Raw genomic sequence first — 21,818 nt, 5'->3', positions numbered from 1 at the left:
AGACAACCACATACACACACAAAGGATTAATAGTGAATGTAATTATTTCCTCAAATGTAACCAAACAGAATTAGAACCAGCTACAAGCACTCACAGCTACTGAAGTAGAAAAGAGCAGCAGGTTGAATGAGATGGAAGAAACTTTTCAGTGCTGGACTTGAAAAAGTCTTAATTCATATTGATTCTAAAATCATGGAACTGGTGTTGTTCCAGCCATGAGGAGCATCGCCAATACTGAATGAATTACAGTTTAAACTGTAATCATACCATCTGTGGTCCTTAGAGATTTGTTGCCATTTTCATGGGCTGACTGGTCAGATCAAAGATTTGTTGGCTAAACCAGCAACAGAGATTTGTTGCTGTTTTCAGGATCTGACTGGTCTGATCCAGTCCCAACCTTGCATGTGCCATATAACTTCTTTCTAAGGTTGTGTTTGGGTGTAGTATTTTTGGCTCCTGATCCAAAATACTGCTTCACAAGGTGCCTTCCAGGGCTGCCTGAGCTCCGGTTCAGCGATCAAGCTGGGTAGGTTGCTCCATTTACTTCTAATTGTGAGAGCTAGGCAGTTTTGTAAAAGCCCTTTGGGGTTACTTTGGGTGGAAAAAGTACCCATGAACACACTGTTTTGATTTGCTTCATGAGGTTTAGCTAACAGATGTTAGCTGGGTCCCTACTCTGAGGGCTTCTCATTGCATATTCATGAGCTGACCTTTTTAGCCACCTCCAATGCAGGAAGGACATATATCTACATTTTATTTGCAGTATTAGGACTATAAAAGGCTGCCTACAGGACTGAATGTGAAAATGGATTGAGGTTTATTATTGCAAGTTCTCTCTGTCTGCATTGCTTCTGAGGCCCTTGTATGTTCTGCCTGCCTCTGCTCTTGTGGTGGCCTACAGCTCCCTAGTTTCTCTAGCAATTACTGTTTTCCAAGGCAGAATCACCAGGGTATGCAGTGGGGAGAAATGACAGTCTAAATTAAGAGGCTCTCACAGACTTGGAAGATGATAATTTGTCTGTAACAAAACTCCTCATTAGAATACTGTTAATTTCCTTTCTGTGACAATTATAGCACAGCACTAGCTCATATGTGCAATGTGCAGAGATATTTCTCTGGAAAAAAAACCCCCTATCATTACCACTAGTGAAAAGCATTACTTGGAGGAGAAAAATGAACTTGTAATTTTGCAGCAGTTTTCCAGTTTAGTGGGAGTTTGGTGTTAAGGTAAGATTTGGAGGTTCTCCCTGTTGTTTGTTTCACTGATCTTAGACTTCATGGTGAGCATTTTCCTGCTGGCATCTGGAATCAGAGGCGACACAGACATGGCAGTCACCAACTGTGTGGAACCTGTTATCCTTGAAATTCAGCTCATTTATTCTCTCTTCACTTTAAAAACTCGCCTCCCTCCTCCCTACAGACATCTTTAAATGATTGCTGTTTCTTTCTGTTGGCATGGCATATTTTTGCTTATCCATCTGTTTTGAAGTTTTGATGAGGTTTAGTTTTTTAATAAAAAAGAAATTGTTTTTATAATAGCTGTTTAGTGCCTGGAATATTTTGGCAGGGGTGGTGCTGTATGAGTAAAGTAGGTTGGTGCTTTTCTAAAGTGCTGGATTTGGTAGCCTGATCTTGTGCTGTGCAGGCTGGACGGGCTCTAGACAAGTGAAGAACAGGATGCTCTGCTGAAGGAATCACCTTTAAACCTGAAGAAGGTGTGCTCTGTTTAACTGGTGATGACAGTTTTGGACATTAAGGGGAGAGAAGCCTTCTTGTTCATCAGTTGCACTGGAGACCTCCTCTTTTATTTTGTTGTCATTTTCCCACCTGAATCCCAAGGTAGAAGAATTCTGCACTTCCTTTAAAGGTTCAGCTAAAATTTTTCAAATAGTGGAAGGCACATTTCTTTAAAAAGTATCTTTTGGCCAGGATTGTGATCTGCTGGGCTCAGAACCATGAACAGAGAGAGGTTTTTTACCCTAGCACTCGTTGAAGATAACAGATTCCTTTCTAACATTTGTTCAGGATGTGGCAGCTGGGCAGTGCTAGAGGATGAGAGTATTATCATAACTCATTTGTTCCCAAAGCATGGATCACTTGCAGGATTGAGATCTCTTGTTGGTTTTGTTAAGGGACAGACCAAGTGATAGAGGAGATCATTCCCTTTACTTGAACTTGCTCAGCTCTGTGGGGTGATATTTTAGCCTTTGTCCATCACCTCAAATTAGTGACAGCTGTACAGGATCCTGTGATGAGGAAACCTGCTGTTCCCTGGTGGCTGTAGCTCATGTGGACTTCTGGGACGAACTTGGCACCCTTCCCCTTTTTCTGCAGAAAAATCTATTCCTAACTAAGAGCTTAGGACCCAGCAGCAAAGAGCTTGGACCTGTGTAGTTTCCCATCACTATGATCCAGATGAAAAGTAACATGTAGGATGGAGGTTGTGACAGCTGTGGATGGGAGAGACAATCTCTGCTGAAGGCTCTGCTACTGCTGGATGGAAGATCCCATTCCTCTTCCCAAAGGTATTCTATCTGCATTATTTTTCTTTTTTGTTGTTGTTTGGTTTTTATACAAATCTGTAGAGACAGGAGGGACTTGGCTTGGCTCTGACCTTGCAGCAGAGTCTGACCTGGTATCAGAGCTCTTGTGTTAAGAAAATGTGTCCTATGGTGCTGGACCCTCTCTGCCCTGATTCTGGCCTCTGTCGAGCTTTGGCTGTAGGTGCAGCAGGGAGCAGAGGCATTGGCACCCTGTGAGCAGCCTGGCTCGTCTTGCCCTTCCCCTTGCCAGCCTGCTATTTCTTCACTTGACTGGAAGAAGCTAAAACTGCTGGATTTTTGCCTTCTGTCGAGGCATTCCTCAACCTCCTAATGCGGGCTCCAAATTGCTGAGATACCCATCTCGACATATAGAAACAAATAATTATGGTTTGAAAAAAATGAAACCCCCTCAGCAGCCCCTAATTGTGAGATTCTCCGGGAGGGAGAAGTTAGCTTCGGAAAGCCCAAATTACCGGCACGTCTTGCAACCTGCCCGCGCTCGTTCGAGGGCGCTGGGACCGCAACAGCAGGTACCCGAGAGCCGGCCCCGGAGAGGGACAGCGCCGAGACCTGCCGCAGGGGCTGCCCGGTGCCGGGCGGGTCGCCCCCCGGGGGAGGCGGTGTCCAGGCGGGCAGGGGAGACCCGGGGCTCCCCCCGCCGATCTCCGCCCGCCCGCATCCCCGGACGCGCTGCAGCTCCGGGCTCTGCCTCCGGGAGCCCCGGGGGACGTGCAGCCCCCCACCCCCCGGGCCGGCATGGCTCGGGGGAGGCGCCGGCCGTGCCCCGGGCTGGGGGCGGGAGGAGGCGAGCGGTCCGAGCCGGCGCGGGGAGGGGTCACCGGCCCCGGCCGGAGCCGGCCGCCGGGATGCCGCCCGCCAGCGCTGCCCGCGCTAATTGGATGTTCCCTGGATGGAGGATTTCCTCCCCTCCTGGTTGCGGGAGTCATGAAGGCAGGCTCGGCTGCTCTTGAAAGTTTGCCAAGCAGCAGCTAGGTTTAATTTCTTTAAGGATCTGGGGAGAAGGGGAGGGGGGGCGGGGGCTGGAGGGGGACCGTTTCCAAGCATGGGAGACAGGCTGCCGGAGCCTCACGCCAGCTCTTCTCCCGCTGTGGCTGCCAGCTCAGAGGCAGAAGAAATCGAGGTGCTGGACTCCGAGGATGTCCTACCTATGGCCGCAGAGGATGTAAGTTTGCTTTGCTCGGTGTCTTCCCCCCTTTCCTGCGGGCTGGGTTAATCGGCTCAAGCTATTTATAGATGAAGCCCGGGATGGGGGGAGGAATGGGGCTGGTGACCCTCAGGGGCGAGGGACAGCCGTCGTCCCCGCTGCCCTCCGTATCCCTCACCGCCGGCTCCCTGCAGGTTCCGGCAGCCGCCGGGCTGCCTCCGTCCTCGGGGCCGCAGTTCCCTTCTCCTCCCTGCCCCGGCTCCGAAAGCGCCGGAGGCAGCGGCGCGGACGGGCAGCCGGTCCGCTCGGTGTCCGCGCCCGGAGCCGCGCCACGGAGATGCTGCGGCTGGGCGGGCAGAGGCAGCGGGGCTGCGCAGAGGCGTCTCCGGGGGCTAGAGGGGGGCTGACGCCTTGGCTAGCGGGGCATCCTGGGGACACAGAGCTCTTCCCGAGTCCTAGACACTCGGAGGGTGACAGATGCCATACGCTTTCGGGAGCCTGTTCCCTCTTCCAGCACTCGAGCAATAAACAGCCGAGGAAGTTTTTTTTCCCGTCTCGACAGGGCTGATAAGCTTGTCTCTACCCTCAGAGCTCTGATTGCACCTGAAGGTGGGATAACCTGGCACCGAGTCTCTGCCGCTGCTCACCCAGCCTCGAAGGACACCAAGTGGTCCTGCGCGCTTTGAACGGGCTGAGCGGCAGAGCCCGCAGAGCCGAGGCGGCGATTCCGCAGCTCCCGCCGTGCCCCTGTCCGGGAGGGCGCGGAGGGGAGCAGATCCCACGTTCCGAGGGTATCCCAGGGCTGCTCGCAGCTCTCCTTCCCAGCAAAGTCTGCTGGGATGAGAACTGTGCAAAGTGTCTGCTCGGTCTGCAGAGGTAAGCGCAGGGTCTGCTCCTGCCTGCGGAGGCATGAGGCAGTGTTACTCAATGTGTCTCAGGGCTCTGTCTTGGGTTCTGCACCGGTATGAAAGGGACACTCGGGAAAGAAGCTCCCAGCAATGGCGCATCCCCTTTCCCCTCTAATTTTATGACGCTGCTGGAGAAACCCGTCTGGAGCTGCTATGGGGCAGTGCCTACTCCTCGTCCCCTAGCCTTTCCTTCTGAATCGCCTAGAATTCAGTTGCTGCTGGATTTTCCTCCCAGAGGGAAACGGAGGAAGTGCAGGCAGAGCTGCATTCCCCAGGCTGTATTCCTGAGCGCTGTGCAGCCAGGAGTGATGTAGTCAGGAGTGTGATGTAGTTTGACCCCTGCTATGACACTGCCCGACAATCTTAAGGGGAGCATGCCTGACCTGGGGCATGTGTAGTTTTCACTCGGACAGCGTGGCTTTCCAGGAGCTTTCAACAGTGCAGGTTTCAAAATTCCAGTGCTTGCTTACCTCAGACTGTGACCTTTGCTTCCCTGACAAATTTTGTGCTTGTCTGGATGGTCTGCAAGGCAGATTTCCTGTTGTGGTATACATGGGCCCCCTGGAGTTGCTCCAGTCTCTACATCAGTGCAGCCATTAGCAATTCAATCCTGCCAGGGGCCCAGGAGATGCTGAAGTGCTGAGTGCCTGGCAGGATTAGGCTCCTGAGACATGAGAGAGATGGTGAGCTTTCCTTGGTGGAAACTAGATTCTCATCCTAGTTGTGCTACTGACTTGCTGTTTGACCTTGAGGTAGAACAGCTTGAGTCTGATCCAACTTGCAGTGTCTCGCCACTGGGATCTGCGTTGTTATTTGATTCTGGTACCTTGTTTTCTGCAACCAACAAAACAGAGCAGGAGCCTGCAGTTGCATTGGTTATGGGAAGCTGCTGAGAGCGAGCAATAGATGATGTGACAGAAGTCTGAGGTATCGTGTATCATCTGCAAGTCAGAAGAGCAGGAAGTGGTGTAAATGCCCTCCTCCTGCTTGGCCAAGATTTCCTGCTGAAACAAGCAGGCTACAGAGCATCATCTCTGGAAATTTAAACTGCTCTGTGCTAGAACTGTGCCCCTGTGAGACCTACCTGGGGGTAGATTTTCTGTTGTTATTACATTTCAAGGCTTGATGTAAGCTCTCTGGCTTTGCCAACTGACACAAGGTCAGTTTTTATGTGTTATTAATCACAGAAATATTACATAGTGGAGGTTTGGCTGTCACAGCCTTGACAGTGTGTAAGAGCTCAGCTGTGATGTCATTGTAGCTCTGAGCAGCATTCCAGAAAACCAGGATTCAGGCAGGCTCAAAATGTTCTGTTTAAAGTGCTGGGCTGATTTATGATGATAAATGGGAGTTTATAAATGGAGAGAGGCATGGGGAGGAGGGGAGCCAACAACCCATCCGATGAAATGCAATTTGGTTTGTGTATAGCACAGTGAGGAAATTTGCTTCCATGAGTCTGATGTTTGTTATTTTACTTATTTTGCTTTTCTGTGAAGGTGAATGAGGCAGAAACTAAGTGGTATGCTGAACAGCACTTCAGTCAGGAGAGCTGGAAATGTGCCAGTTCTTTCCTGGAGATCCGAAGCTGGTGGTTACCCCAGTGCTGCCCCATGGAAGTTACTCTCAGCTAGCCCCCAAATCCAGGACAGATTGGGGAGACCCTGAAACTGTTCATTAGGAATTTCCTCTGTTCCATGGGACAGTGAGGCAGCAAGCCTGGGACAGGGAGGGAACCTCATCTTGATCTTTCTACAAAGCATAAATGGGAGCCAATTACCAGCTTCTTTTTTCTGATCCCAAGTGACAGGGACTTGTGGAGTGTTCAGGTAGTTATCAGTGTTGAGGCTTCCTCCTACACAGAGCTTTAAAGCAAATCTGCCAGAACAAAAGTTGTGGGGTAAATCTCTGTAATGGGCTCTCTTCAGCCTTCCACCCCCCCCCCTTGTGTGAGAGGAATTACCTGTTTCTCAGAGGTCAACATGTGAGGCTCAAAGAACTGGAGTTATCAAAGATCTTGCAGAGGTGTCCTGCCAGAGTTAAAGGCAGGCAGCAGACAAAGCTCTGACAAGGCAAGGTGGTCCATGGCCAGTGTTGGGCCACAGGATCTTCAAGTGATATGAAAAAACATTGCTAATTCCTCCTTTCCCTCAATATACAGCCAGCTTCCTTGATCCCTATGAGTAGAAAAGCCTTTTATTCTTTGCTTGCCTGCAAGTAGACAAAGCGGGAGAAAACAGAATTAACACATGAATGTTCTGAGTTCATCCTAATTTGGATTTGCAAATGACAACTGTCTTCCCTGTGGTTGGTAGATTCCTTTGCCTCCTCCCAGGAAGGGTAGGTGATGCTGGGATGAAGGAGGATGTTGGAAATGGCACTAAATCATTTTGTTATTTTTTGGTTAGGTTATACTTCAACAGTTTGCTGCATATTAATGTTGTTGCTCTTATACCTTCTTTTTCTTCTTTTTCTTCCCTTATGCATTGCCTCTCAGCACTGGAAAGCCCTGTTTGATCAGGTATGTGAACAACTGATCTATTGTCTCTGTCTTGTGAGCAAAGAGTCTAACCTTCAGTTAATTTCTTCTGTAATAGAATTCCCCTGCATTTAAAAGACAGCCTAGGAATAACGTGCTCCATGCTGCCAGTTCCCAGGATGCTGGTGTGCAGGTCATAATTATCAGTACTGCTATGGGCCTTTCTCTCAATTCCTCGTCAGAGCAACCAGGGCCAGAAGCAGGCTCAGGCTGGTCATCCCTGTTAGCACAGGGACAGAGTCGTGCTGCTCTGTTTGCTGCCAGCTGTGCTGTCCTTGTTCTGTGGATTAAAGGAGCTTGTGCTCCTTGAGGCAGGCAAACTGAGACCTGTCAAACCAGCACTGTATTCTTTGAAATGGCTCCCCAGCTGCTAAACTGACTTCTGTGGGGTTACCTCCTCCAGGGAGGGCTTGCTGCTTTAAACTTGCACAGAATTAGCAAAGTATCTGCTTCTGTACCAAAGACACTGGTTGTAGCTGGCTGAAATCAGCACAGCCCTGTAGAGCTTTGAGTTATAGCTGCTGAGAATCTGGGTTGTGGATTCCTGTTTGTAAATTATACTTTTAGCTGCTTTAACTGACATGTTTGCTTTGTGGTGTTCCTTCCATCTGCCAGGTTGAAATGCGAAGCAGCTATAAACTGAACGGATTTTTCTAGGGTTCACTTGCTTCTAAACTGCAGAGATGCCATAAACTTTTGTACTCTTCTGTGTGAGTGTAAATGTCACCTTCTGTAAGGGAGCTTACTCTGATGCTGGCATCGTCCTGGCAATACTAAAGTTCAGCTGGGATTTTGTCCCTGCTTTATGAGGCGATAATCTTGCTTCTGTGTCTGGCTGAACAGCAAAGCCAAAAACTGTAGTACAGTCTCAGCAAAAGGATGTCCTTGGTATCCTGGGAGTCCCATTATCATTCAGCTAATAACTGCCCTGCCTGTTCTGATGAGTGCTCATTTATACCCGTGACTGTGGCTGTGACTGACTGCTAATCCACGTATCTGGACTGCACTACGTTTGTTGTTGTACAGTCAAGCAAGCTGGCAGCTGGGAATTAGAGTACTGTAATTGTTGATCACACCTAAATTGTGTGGTGTATTTAAATTTGCTGAGGCTCATAAGGCATGCTGCCACTCAAAAGGTGGATGCAAGATGAATTACTTGTGGTCTGGGCTGAATGTTTGTTTCAGCCACTTTGAATTCTCCCCTGACTCAAGTGTTGGCCTTAATTTGGAGTCTGATTCTACAAGCATCCTTTGAAGTCATTGAGTCCTTGTGGGATGGGGCTCTTGGCTGGTAGCTACCTCAGGCTCAAAGAGAGGAATCTGTAATTTCCCACTGGACTTGCCTGAATAGTAGATGGGGGGTTTTCCTTCCTTTTAAGGGAGGGGAGAGTTTGACTGTTGGATTTACAGAACATTACCCCAGTAATGAGGGAAGGGGCTTTACAGGCAGACCTTCCATAATTAGCTATGTTTCAATTAGGGCTGCAGTTGAAATTTAAGCCTTGTCTGTAAGGCTTTGTTATCAAAGAGAAGGCAACCTGTGACAACTAGTTGTAAGTCCTGAGTAAATCAATAACGTCCTTGTTGCCTGTGGGCAAAGCCGTGGAGCTGACGTCTTTCTTGAGCATTATATGGGCAATGCAATTAGCACTGCAGTGAATTGCAAGATGCTATTTGTCACAGAGCAAGCTTGCTATTCCCAGCGGCTCTGTGCTGGTGGGAGAAGGGAGAGTTTTGTTTAGCTCTGATTGGTGTCCATGCGAAACACCAGGACAGGCTTGGTAACTAGAGAAATCCCGTGTGTTGACACTCACAACAGTTGCAGCCCTCCCTGAGAGACAAGACCTGGCCCTGTGTGTACTTGGAGTGGAAATGGGTGGCCAAAGATTCACATGCTGTGTGCGTTTGTGACTCACAAGCTGTGACTGAAGTTTGATAGCCACGCTCTCAGCTGCAGGCCTCTGCCTTCACCTCTCAGCAGACCAATAGAAGGCTCTGGAGCAAGAGTTACAGCTGTTGGGAATTCCCAGGCTGGGAGCTTCTCATTTCTGGGGTGATGCAGTATGACAACAAACTGTGAGGGAGGGGTCAGCACAACCCCCTTGCCTTTCAGGGGGAAAATAAATGAATATTAATTTAAAGACAGGATTTGGTTTCTTTTGTCTCCTCCCAGCATCTTAAACATACAAAAGTTCGTGATGAAAATTGCTGTTGAGCCAAAAGCAGTGCTTTTTGCTTGTTTATTTTTGGGAGAGGAGCGACTGACAATGCTTTCTGGAGGAATTTTGTATTTGTTTTGATCCAGCTCTAAGCTGTCACACTGGGAACTATCAGTGACTCAAGCTATTATCTCCAGACACTTGCAGATTGTTTCTTTTTAAGAAGTAAAATAACTTAAATTTGGCAAAAAGGCAGATCCAATACTGCTTCCTAGGCTTTGAGGTTCAAAGCAGCCCCTCCTAGGCCAAAATCCCAACTACAGTGAAGCAAGTACCAGAATTCCTCCTGCATTTGGTGGAGTCAGCCCTTCACCCAAGAGTTCGGCAGCTGGCAGACTCGTGGTTTTTCAGTGCTGCAGCCAGGCAGCTACAGTACAGCTGCTGCTTCGTACTGTGCTTACGCGATGTGGATTTTATTATGAGGCCATGGCCCTCAGGCAGCTCTAACTCACTTTTATATGGGAACTTTTACAGGATTCATACATTTATTTATTGTGCTCATAAACACCCTCCACCCCCACACAGGCATTAACTCCGCATCTGCTGCCTTCTGCAGAGCCTGTGCTGTCACTGAGCACTCCACACTGACTCCGTGTGGGATACAAGCTCTGAGCAGAACAAGGCATTGCCTCTCTCCATCCCTTCACAATCACTTGGGGTTTTCTTCTGTCCAGAACACCATTTTTTTTGTTAATCTTCTGGTAAAGTTAAAAATATGACAATCCCAGGAGCAGGTCCTGACAGTTTCACGCTTCTCTGTGCTAGTAAGATCCCCTGTTAGTTGCCTTGCAGACAGGCATGAGAACATCTCGCTGTCCTTGTTGAAGCCAAATTGTCTGATGGTTGGAAAGTGAGAGGCATTTCTGCTTTTCTATGTCCTTTCTAGAGCTTTGGGTGCCCTTCTTTGCCCCTGTGTCCCCAGTGTCCCTGCTTTAGAGATGACTGCAGCTAATCGGTATTATCCAGCCCTTGGCTCTGCTGGGTGAAAGGGGCTATCTAGGAGATGAAGTTCATTATGAGGACAGGCTTGCCTTCTGAAGGTGGCATTTAGCCTTGCTAGATGCCAAGAGCTTGATCATCTTTGTTTCCTCATCCCAGTGGCTGCTGAGATTCCAAGAGTGAATTATTAGCCCTCATGTCTGAGTTCTCCCTTCCTCTCACCCATACCCTGGTTTGTAGTCATGACAACAAACTTGTTTTAAACAGACACAGGCAAAACTCTCCAAAAAGACCCTCTTCACTGGCTCAGCACCTTGATCCTATTGCTTATCAATCCAGGCTGTGCTTTTGTTGCAGCTGCTTTAGAAATCCTGGATTCCTTCCTGAGACTTGTATGTGGGTGTGATGGCAGCAGATGAACAGAGTTTACGGGGAATGCAGAGAGATGCCAAGTTACCCAGCCTGTGTAGGCAGCTAATGGAAAACTTGAGCTCAGAAACAAGGCTGTAGAGATACCCTGGACTAGACATGCACTTTCCAGGAAGAGTTCAGTTGCTGACACTACCAGCAGCGGGTGCAGCTGAACCTGCTCTGCCATGGTCTCATAAAACATTAAAATATGCTTTAAAATATGCTGACTTTGCAGCCTTCTTAAATCCAGGGCTGGTTCTTGCACAACTGACATTGCAAAGCAATCCATAAAATCAGGCCAGCTATTATCATGGTTAGTGGTAACTAAGAAAAATATGTTAAACTCTATGATCTTTCATGTTAACTATGTCCCTTTTCTCTGGATGGCTTTTAACACAGGCAGGATGAACTATTTCCCACACAAGGAAAATCCAGTTTGTGTACTGGGGCAGTGTTGAGCTAGACATCACACCTCACTTGGAAAAGTTTCCCTGACTTGTTGCTGGCTAACCCCTGCCAACTAGGGCTGAAAGACCTCTCCAGACAGGTCTCTCTGAGCTCTAGGCAGTGGTTTGTGCCTGCAGATTTTACCACTTTTTTACAAATTGCTTGTGTCTTATGACTGGTTTGTGCAGGTCACTGTAAGCAGGAGGAACAGAAACTGCAAGATGAGGAATAGGGAACTATGGCAGTGAGAGCAGCAGCACAGGTAGGGGGAGTGAACAGGAAGGTTATATAACCCGAAGTCCTTGCCTGAATTTTGGACCAATTTTTAACCTTTTAAAACGGTATTTGTCTAAACATGTGTCTGCATTTAAGTGGAGTGATGCAGCAAAGAGGAGGTTACAGGAACTGGAATTGGGAAATTGTCATAAGCTTGTTATTTCATCTCCAAATGTGAACTGGAGAATCAAAGGTATTGGTGGGAAGATTGTCCATGGTGAAAACAGATGAGCATCCCAGCCCTAAAACCAGAGTCTGCCTCTAACAGATGCTTCTGTGAGCATGACAAGAAATTTGCTCTCTTCTCCCCCTCCACCAAGCTGTGCATTGTAAAGGGGAAAGACACTTTAAAAGCTACAAGGGTCTCCTGGCAATGCACAGAGGGGGTTCTGCATCTGCCCCACGCCTTGAAGTCTAATCTCATTTACAGTTGTCAGCGTGGGCTGCTGCAGGGGATGAAAGGCTGAGGCCAAGGAGGGAGAATAGATTAGTCTCGAGCAGAGGGCACTGGGAGTGCACCTGCCTCTGCCCCGCTACCTTGCGCAGGGTGGAACAGCAGCTGGGCATGTGTCGTCTGCCGCGCTCCGAGGGCCGGCCATGGAGCACACGATTAATGACTCGGGGGCTGGGCTTTTGTGAGCAGTAAAGCCCTGGGATTTACACAGGCCTCTCAGGCCTTTTTTTTTTTTCTTTGAGTAATGCCATCACTTTGCATTTCTCAAGTGGCTTTTGGTTGCAGGGAGCTGCTGTCTTTGGCCACAATGCTTCCTTTTCTCCTCCCTCCCCAAACTGGGCTGACCTTTGTCATGCAGCATTAACCCTTTGACTCTTCCACTTTGGGTTATGGGCTTGGGAAAAAAAAAGAGAGTCCCTTCAAATTCATTGCCCTGTGGACAGACTTGAAGGGAAGAATGATCTGGTAAGGGAGGATCTGATTTTGCTGAAGGAGATTGGTTTGCTGATGCTGTCTGGATTATCAACCCCTTGCTGCCTTCTGCCAGAGGTTCTTCTGAATATGGCAGCTCCCAGGAAAGAGAGAAGGAGAATTTATCCTTCCTTCAGCCAAAGAAGGAAACTGAGGCATTGAGTGTTGAATAGATGTCCGAGAGACTATTCCCTGTGCAGTGTAGTGCCTTGTATTCTGCCTAGCCTGGATTAGCCTGTGTCCATTACCAGTGTTGCTACAGTGGATGGCAATCTCCCAGCACTTTAAGGCTTATACTCAGATTTGGCTTTTAGCCACGATGCCCTGGAGTGATGGCTCAGCATGAAAAAGCTACCTGGAGGTCAATAATGATCTTCCTGCCTCTTTCAGGATGAACAGCAAAAATCCCCCAAGTTCCTCCTTAATCTTCTAATACCTGTGTACACTGAACACCAGCCAGCCCTTAAGCTAGGGTCTCTGAAATTGTCTGTATTTGATGACTTCCCTACAGCATGCAAGGTTTGTGATCAGCTACCCCATTTCCCCTTTTCCTGGCTATTTGGACACTCCTCTCTCCAACCCCCCAGCCTGTATGCAGACTTTTGTCTTTGCCTAGCACAAAAAAAGTTGGGAATAGAAGCCAACCCTACGAGCCAGCTAACAGCAGCGTAGCAAGCACAGCACTATCGAGCTTGTGCTGGTAGAAGTAAGCATCTCCTGAAACGTTTCAAGGAGTCATAACAAACACACCAAAAAGCACATGGAGGCTGAGTCAGTCTTACACAGCTCGTGAGTTACTGGCAGCTTGATGTCTCTAGATTTGTAAAAACCTCAGGAGTCTTCCCACTCATAACACGTTTGTGCACCTTCCGCCCCTGAGCTGCCTGGAAATCTGCATCTGAGCCTGGCATCTGAGAGGGATGTCTGGCCACAGGCAGAGTGGTGGCTCTGCTGCCTCCCAACGCTGGCACAAGGCTCTGGGGCCCGATCCTGAATGTGGCAGGAGGCTGTGGGGATTGGGATCCAATCCCAGCTGTGATGGGAGGCTGTGGGCCTGATCCCAGCTGCAGCAGGGGGCTTTGGGAGCAGACACTCTGTTGTTCCAGCTGAACATGCCGGATAGCATTTAGGCACATAGATCCTTACTAATGCATTGTGCTCAAATCCTGTCTTGTGCATAGAAAATCACTGAAGCAATAAAAACATTTAAGCCTGCGTGTTTAAAGAGAAAGGGGAGAAAAAGCTGTAAACACGGTGGATTGATGCTGTTCTGCAAATCAGCTGGTGTATTGTGCTCTGTGGCTGTGTGCTCTGTTCTGACAGAGAAGGGAAAGAGATCATCCAGTCTCCAGAGGAACAAGCCATCTGCTTAGCGAGTGGAATGAGTTTGGAGGTGCTTTTCTACACCATCATCACTTATGCTTGTAACATTTACAGAGCTTTTAAAGTTACTTTCTGCCAGACCTGGGAAGCAAGTGTTTCTCCTCTGCAGTAGGAAGTATGATGTTCCCATTGCCTTCTGGTATTTACAGTCAGGGCAAGTGTACCAGGGCATGTTTGCACATTAAATGCAGCAGTGTTTGGGTTTGACAGCAGCTGAGGAAGCTATGATCTCTTTCTGTCTCCTCATTAGGCATTGGGCAATATGTTGGTCTAAAATCAGCTTGATACCAACACACCATGAGACAAAGTTGATGAGGTGCAGAGGAAGGGCCATTTTCCTGCCTGTTTGTACACACAGGCTGCTGAGGAAAGCTAAATACTCTGGATTTTTATGGGATTCCAGCCTTTCAGTGTTTGCCAGTTCAAACTGTAGCACCTGGGACAGTCCTTCTTTCTCCTCTTCCAGTCTCCTGAGTATTGGCATCACCACTACTTGTGGTAATGCTGGAGATACTCTATCACCAGAATTATATGCCTTAACAAAAGTCCTGAATGCTTGTAATCACATCAAGATTCACAGGGACCTTGAATTCTTTCAACTCTAAAAGTAAATCTCCATCACTAGCAAGGCACAGAGAATGTATGTATTCTTAGTATACATCCCTGTTGCTTAGGAACAGCTGTCTGCAATGACCCTGTGTTGCTGATGAGAAGAGTAACAATGTATGAAACTGGTGTTAAACAAGCAAGATCAATCTTACCCCTAGGAACTGTTCAAGTTCTTTGATACTTGACATACTCTGTAAGTAGCATATACTCTGGAGTTTCCTGAGTTGCATGAGGAAAAAATAAATGAGGCTGCTGAAGGCAAAGCTTTGTGTGACTATCATCAAAACTCTGGTCTCAGCCATTTCTTCAGGGCAATGTTCCCTGAGGAAATGTCCCTTTGCCTCTCTGATCCTTCATGATTAGGTACCAGTGGTGATGCACACCCTGCTTTGTGCAGCATACTTGTTTGTGCTGTACAATTGTAGCAGAAGTGCTTGTTGAGGACAGTCTACAGCCAGTGAGACATAGCTGTGCCTACCTCTTGCAGAGCAAGGATCAATATTATCAAAGGTGAAAAATGGAAAGTTTCACAGAAACTGCTGGAGGACTTGACCCTGTGTGCTCTGACTTGGTCTAACAAAGCACTTGAAATATGTATGACAATTGTCCTGCACCCATGGTGTGTATAAATTCAACTCTGTGTTTTGCTGGGGCAGGTACCAGAATGGTGTGTGCCCTCAGAGATTTGGAGAGCAAAGTGGGATTTTAGCTTTGCCCCTTGGCAAATCACCTCCTGCCTGCATTCACTGCTTTCCATAGCATTTGGAGAGGTCAAAGGCATATCTTTTTATGAATGAGCACAATGGCCAAATTATCTACCTTACAGCTTTTGAGGTGGAGAGAGCAGCAGTGTAGTTTCACAGTTATATGTGAGAGCTTGAGCTGGCTGAGATATAAATGCTGCACAGTCCCCTTCAACAGACAAGTGCATCGGGTGACTCCTCCCAGGCTGATGAGAGCCAAAATGTCTCCCAAAAATTGTCAAATGTGTCTGAAATAGCATCTTCCAGCCTTATTCCCTCTGTGGTCCTAAGCTGGGAACTGCCATTACTGCATTGATTAATGGGATCTTTTGGGGTTGGTACTGGTGGCCAAGAAGAGATGGGGCAGAAAGTCATTTGCCAGCTGCTGATTTATGGCCCTAGCAAACAGTCCTGAAAAGCACACTGAGAATTGTCTGGACCTTGCATGGTTCCAGCTGACTGGGATCTCCAGGCTGTTATTTGACCATGTGGAGTAATAAAACTGTGAAAACTAATTAACTTTTGGGACTACTGCAAAACAAACTAGTTCATGCAAAAAATCACTCCATGCTTGCCAGCAACAGTGGCTTTATTGGCTTCTAAGCCTGTATTTAATGACCAAGCACGCAGTATGATGCATGAGGTATGTTCCTTTTGCAGACTTCTAAGGCCAAGCAGAGCACAACGAGTTCTGCCGATTGCTGAGGATCTGCAAATCAGCTTGGGATAATGTTCTTTTTCCTTCTTATTAATTATGTAGCTGATCTGTGGGTGGAGCTTTGACACAAAGCTGCATTGGATGTTTTTTTGTAGCCTTGTAGCCACCCTGAATTATGCACACCCAACCTGAGCCAGAGGAGTTCATTCAAGGAAAGATGCTCTCTGCAGCATGAGTGCTGTTGTCTCTCTGCAGTCATTCTCTGCTCCTTGTTCCTCATGAGGTGTAGCTGAATGAGCTCTTTCCCAGTGGGAACACCAGGCTGTTTTGCTGATGCAAACAGCCCTGCTCAGGACCTGCCTCCTGTGATGGAGATGCTCTGTGAGCCAGTTGTAACGGTGACACCAGAGAATGGATGTTTCCAAGTGCCTCAGTATTGTGTTCCTTGCCAATGACAGATGCTTATTGACAATGTATAGATGATCCGGCCTGTGTCACCCTACACTGACCTGGAGGAAGAGAATGATTGGCCATTCTCCCTGCTTAATCAGATTAGTAAGGTAACTCTCCTTCTGTCCCATCACTCCTTATTGCTCAGTAGCCCTTAATTCTGGGTGTTAAACTGCCTGTAGTAGAGTCAAACTGTGCCTGCTGATTCTTACCCTCCTTTGCTAGGGTCTATCAATTTAGCTGGTGGCAGAGCTTTGTGTAGAGCCTGAGACACAGGATGCTGCTTTGCTGTTCTTTTCTGATCAATAACTCATCACCCCAAAGAGGAGAGCTGGCCCTTTTGCAGAACATAAGGTGCTCTACAGTAAGCTGTGCAGTTGTTTGCAATATTTGAGCTGCACTGACTTGAGCTACAGGCAGTGCACGACCTGTCCTCTTGCCCTGTAGAGAAGGAAGGAGAAGGATTAGTATTGTATCATGTCTCTTTGCCACTACTACTACATGGCTGTGGAATGAGGGAGCCTGATCTGGAGCTACCAACTTTGGGAAGAAAGTTATGTGCTGGCCAGGTCAGTGCCCACACCTGGGTCACATAGACTATGTCATATCTTGGCAAGATACTTGTTGTGATTGCTGACATAGGAGCAGGTTATTTGGGATCTGAAAAAAAACCCACCTTAAAAGCAGGAAAACTGTGATGCAATGACATTTGACAAATAGCTTTAAAACTTGTTTTAAAGTTTTCTCCACTGTCTTTCTGATAGATGCATTTGAATTGCCATAGTGCTCAGTACCAGAGTGCTGCCTGGCATGGCTCTGTCCTGAGCTTTGGTTTTCTCTGCTGAGTATTATTGCAGAGCTATTATTTGACCTAAAATAAACGTGCGTGCATGCTCTGCTGTATAATTCTGCTTTTTCATGCATCAGATCAAGTCCCTGTGGATTTTCACCTCCCTCCCAGACCTGGCAGACAGTGTAAAAAGGAGCTATTTTTAATCTGAAATTTTCTGTTTCAAGTTTAGAGTTTTTTCTCCTGACAACTTTCATGGCTGATTTCTGTAAAACTCCTTGTCTTTAAAGAAAGGATAAAACTTCCCACAGGAAGGGCAACACTCCTGATTTTTGGGGGGCAATTGATCTTGATTCCTTTGAGAAATTGAAAACCAGTGGCAATTGCTGCACAGAGCTGCAGCTGGTGAAACACAAGGTACAAGGAGCTCCCTGCAATTGTATGTGCAGACTTTTTTCTTTGCTAAGTAAACTTCTATTCTGGTTACCAGCCTGGCAGACCCCTGCAGATGTGGCCATGGCCTTTGCTGTAATGACTGTCTGATGCAGCACATTGGTCATAGCATCCTGGCATCTAATGAGGCTTAATGGGACAGGCAAGCTCTGAGCCCAGCAGTCCACCCACAGAACTCCCTGCAGTGTGCTCCTCTCTTCTGCCTGTAGCAGCAGGGAAGCAGCACTTGCCTCCTGGGGCTGACTGGATCATTGGTGCTTCTGCCTGGCCTTCGTCTCATTGATGCTACTCACCAGATATGTCACTAAGCAGCAGCAGAGAGAGACCCAATGGCTCAGATCTGATTAACCTCTACAACTTTATCCCGTGTCTTAATTGGATTAGCTGCAGGGGGTTGGTTTTGCTGTTCCTGTTTTTTCTTACACAGGTACTTGTCACTGACACCTGATGCAAGCAACAAGTTAGGGTAGCAAGACCTGTAGATAAACCAATGGTATTTGCTTCTTCCTCACTAACAGCTAACAGCTCCTGCCCCTCCTTTCTAAAAAATTCCTGTAGCTCATGCCTGTGAGCTGGGTCTGAGTAAGCAGTTAGATCTCTTGGGAGATGTGGGTCTTGCCTAACAGCCAAGTCCCTGATTACTAACTGCAGTTCTGTCACTTCTAGGAAGGATTTCTGCTTGGTAAATGTTCAAAGCAGTATTAACTTTCCATGTTGAGTTCCTTTCATCTTTTCTCTGAGCTTTTTAGTTTCCTTCTGGGCCTGATTCTTCTGCACTATAGGGCTTTTGGTTGTATCACTGCAGTGGCTGTAGGGAATTAGCCTTATTCAGCACTGCACTAGCTCTTCCCCTTTAAGGACTTCAAAGCTCATTCTCCAGTATCAATTCATTTAGTTTTGCAGGTGGGAATGTGGAATAAGGAGATCAATGATCATATCCTGTTACAATGGGAGACAGGCTATCACAGACCTAAAAAAGGAATGGGATCCATTTAATTATAGGATTCCCCTTCATTCCTCAAGCTGTTGTCTACATGGTGTCCAGTTGAGCAAAAGGAGAACCAGCTTACAGGAGACTGTAAAGTGTCCATCCTTCTGCCTGCAGCACCCAGCAACCTCTCTAACAAGCTTAAAATAGCAGCTTTTCTCCTTGGCATAGCTGTAATTGGTCCTGGATTGTGCGCTGGAGAGGGTCATTCACCTCCCTGGGATGATAGGAGGGGTACATGCTGCTGAGAAGCTCTCTATTACATCTGCTTCTAGACACCTATGTGCAGAAAGACTGAACTGTAGGTGTGATATCAGAGCACAGCTCTGTTCCAGGAGAAATAATAGATGTACCAGCACCACTCTAGGTGTTGCAAGATCAAAAGTGCTGTTACATTAAAGCTGGTAATACTATCTGTCTTGGCAAAAGGGCTGAAAACTTGTTCCAGAGTTTTAATATATGTTCAGATAAACTGCCTTGCAGTGAGAATCAGGCCTTTGAGTTTAGTCTGTGTACAATAGCATGAGTTTTACTGACTTAGTGAAAATGTAACTCCAAGTAATTCCCTCTTTGCATGGGGCTGGAATGCAATTCATTTGTGAACACTGTGTGCATCACAGTTATAGTCTCTAAGTAGAGGAGTCAGTGCTTTCTTGCATCTGGGGTGCCCTGATGGTGTGTATGGCTGTCAGGCATGGCCTCTGCTGCTGCTCAGAAAGAAAATGTGATCATGAGGTTGAATTAGGATGGGCACTAGTTTCCTTTTTCAGAGTTAATGTATTCATGTATTTTGTGTCCACTGGCCCCTCAGCAGCTTGCAGGCTGGATATGTAAATTGATAGCTGCAGAGGATGGCTTATCTGTTAACAGGTGGAATTTGATGCTCATGAAAATGAATGCATTTAATGTTGTGTGGCAATAGTTTGCTTGATTTTTTAAGTTGCCTGAGGATCTCTTACTTGGCATTCCGTGGCTCTGGCTATATTTGTTACAAAAGCAATACAAATAGAGAGGCCCTGTGGTTTCAGAGGGTTTGGCTGTATTTTGTCTGTGGGTATCCCTCACACTTCCTCTGTATCAAATGTTATTCCAAGCAGTGAAAATGTGAAATGCAACGATACCTGAAAACAAACCATTGCTGTCCAAATTCACTGCAGCCACAGAAATATGTCTTTGGAGATCTGTTCAGATACTATTTTTCAGGAAAAGCCAAGTTTCAGTATGTAATTTTTCATTATTAGACTTTCATGGAGGGATGTAGAGGAATAAAAGGATTTGGTAGATCATAAAAATCTGCCACTGTGGGGTTTTAAACACAAGTTGAAATTCTGGCCCCTCTGAGGGGCCCCTTTACTTCCTTTGGCCCTCATGCTAATTTCATTAATGATTTCAGAAGGGTAAAGGCTTCCCTTGATTTTAATTTTGTGGTGTTTCTTTAGGCAGACATAGAAATATGTAATTTCTTTGGCTGAGGGTTTATTAAAGGAAGCTCCCACAATGTGTGCCCCATCCTTGGCAGAGTGTTCATGTGATAAATTCCATTGTTCAAGCACATGAGATTGTGATGATCCCACAGATATTGAGAGGCTGTACTCTGGAAACACTGGTGCTTCTTGCTTTTGCCTTTAGCACTGTGAGACAAACACTTCAGCTCTTTATCATTATGCAAGTCTGGGCTGAAGGAGCAGTAGCAAATATGCAGGGAGAATATTATGATATGCACCATGAAGTTGTGTCAAGGAGAAAGGCATATGTAGGCTCATATGATCTTTTTTCCCTGAGGCCTCTATGTTTGGGGTTTGTTTTCTAAGGTAAAGTGCTGGCTCCAAGCCTTGCTGACAACCAGCATCACTCATGTCAGGGGAAAAATCCTTTGCTAGCATCTATCTTGGCTACAGCTGGTGATTTCAATGGGGTGGAGTCTGGCTATGGAAAGTCTGTCACTAGTGTAATAACATCCATCTCTGTGGGTACTGCATCCATCTCTGATCTGTTCTCATGGGAATGTATGCCAGGGTCAGACTGAACAGTGTCCCCTTCTTGCAGCTTGAGGAAATCACCATGGTTTGGTTTGTATCTGATGCAGAATCGGAAGAGTCAGATGTGCTGTGTGGGCAGCAGGAATAGAACCAGGTGAAGTACCAGAGTGGGGTGCAGGTGGCACCTTCATGGTGCTTCTTCCCACACTATGATGTTTGCAAAAAAATCCCTTAGAGGCAGGTAGAGGTGCTTGGCCATGATGTCTTGCCTCTGAAGCTAGCTAGTCGTGATGGAAGGGATTTGCAGTCTGCTGTGGGTTAGTATAAGGCCCGTCTTTCCCACTGTGTTTGCTTCAAGGACATCAGGCAAGTATGCAGGCAAACCCCAGCTGCTCTTCTGGAGGCTTTGTCTCTTAAATAGTGCCCAGGGTTCTTGGGAGTGTTATCTCAAGTGGGTGAATGTGGTGGCAGCTGAAGGTATTTGCTACCTGTGGGTGTTGTTCTTTGGGGCTGCAGACAGCAGCGTTGTGCTGATGCTTTGGTCAGCTCTCCCCTCACCACCAGCTCTTTGTCAGGAGCTCTGGCCTGTGTGGCTTGGCTGGTCTGCAGCACACAGCTCTGTACACAGCAGCCAGATCTTGTGGCTCAGGGGTGAATGAATGGTAAGAATGGCTGAAAAAGACCTCAAGAAATTTCCCCTCTTCCCCATAAGCCCCCTGCCACAGACCAAAGTTATTTAGACTGTCATTATTTCCTTGGTGTAGGAGAGATTCTCATTTCAGCTCATCTGAGACCTGGTCCACAGGGACTGGGAAGAGAAGAGTGAATGGAGAAGCAGTTCACCAGGACCTGCTGCTTCTGGTGGCACCAGCTGGCAGTTCCTGAAATAGTTTTTATTTAGCTGTCTCCAAACTCTGTAGAGGATTGGAGCAAGCAGTGCAGGTCAATTAAAATGGCCATATCATTTTTATTACCACAATAAAAACTAATGTAAAGTAAAATTAATTATTTTATGCAACAGGACAGGAATTAATGGCAGCTAAGCAACCCAGCCTGTTGTACTTCCATACTTGCTACAACAAATGTTTAGCTATGCAGTGAGATTTTCTAGCATAAAAACACTAAGGAAGAGTGTGACAGCCATGGAAAGTGGCCTGGCTTGCTTTTCTAGCTCTGTTCCCTCCCTTGGTTGATAGGTGAAGATGCTGACAGCCTGCTTCCAGTTGACACAATGGTTTTGCTAGCTTACAACACAGTAACTGTGCTGATCCTGCTATTGCTTGAGTAGCCTTATTTCTGAAGAGGGATTCTGCTGAAATCTTTGTGTGTGGAATATGAGATAAATCAAAACTCGAGTTTCCCCTCCATCAGACAGAAATACTGCAGAGCCTGAAGC

The 21,818-nt window shown here is 47.0% G+C and overlaps 1 protein-coding gene across 1 annotated transcript in view; it reads left to right on the top strand.

The window, feature by feature from the left end:
• The first annotated feature begins 3,606 nt into the window (after positions 1-3,606).
• Positions 3,607-21,818, top strand: part of RHBDL3 (rhomboid like 3) — a 56,213-nt gene continuing 38,001 nt past the window's right edge. The window contains 2 exon segments of the mRNA XM_062010940.1: positions 3,607-3,726; positions 7,111-7,134. Coding sequence (XP_061866924.1) covers positions 3,607-3,726; positions 7,111-7,134 — 144 coding nt within the window.

Source organism: Colius striatus, chromosome 18 (genome assembly GCF_028858725.1).
Source record: "Colius striatus isolate bColStr4 chromosome 18, bColStr4.1.hap1, whole genome shotgun sequence".
NCBI lineage: Eukaryota > Metazoa > Chordata > Aves > Coliiformes > Coliidae > Colius > Colius striatus.
Note: the sequence above shows the minus strand (reverse complement) of the source record. Positions and strands in the feature narration are given on the sequence as shown.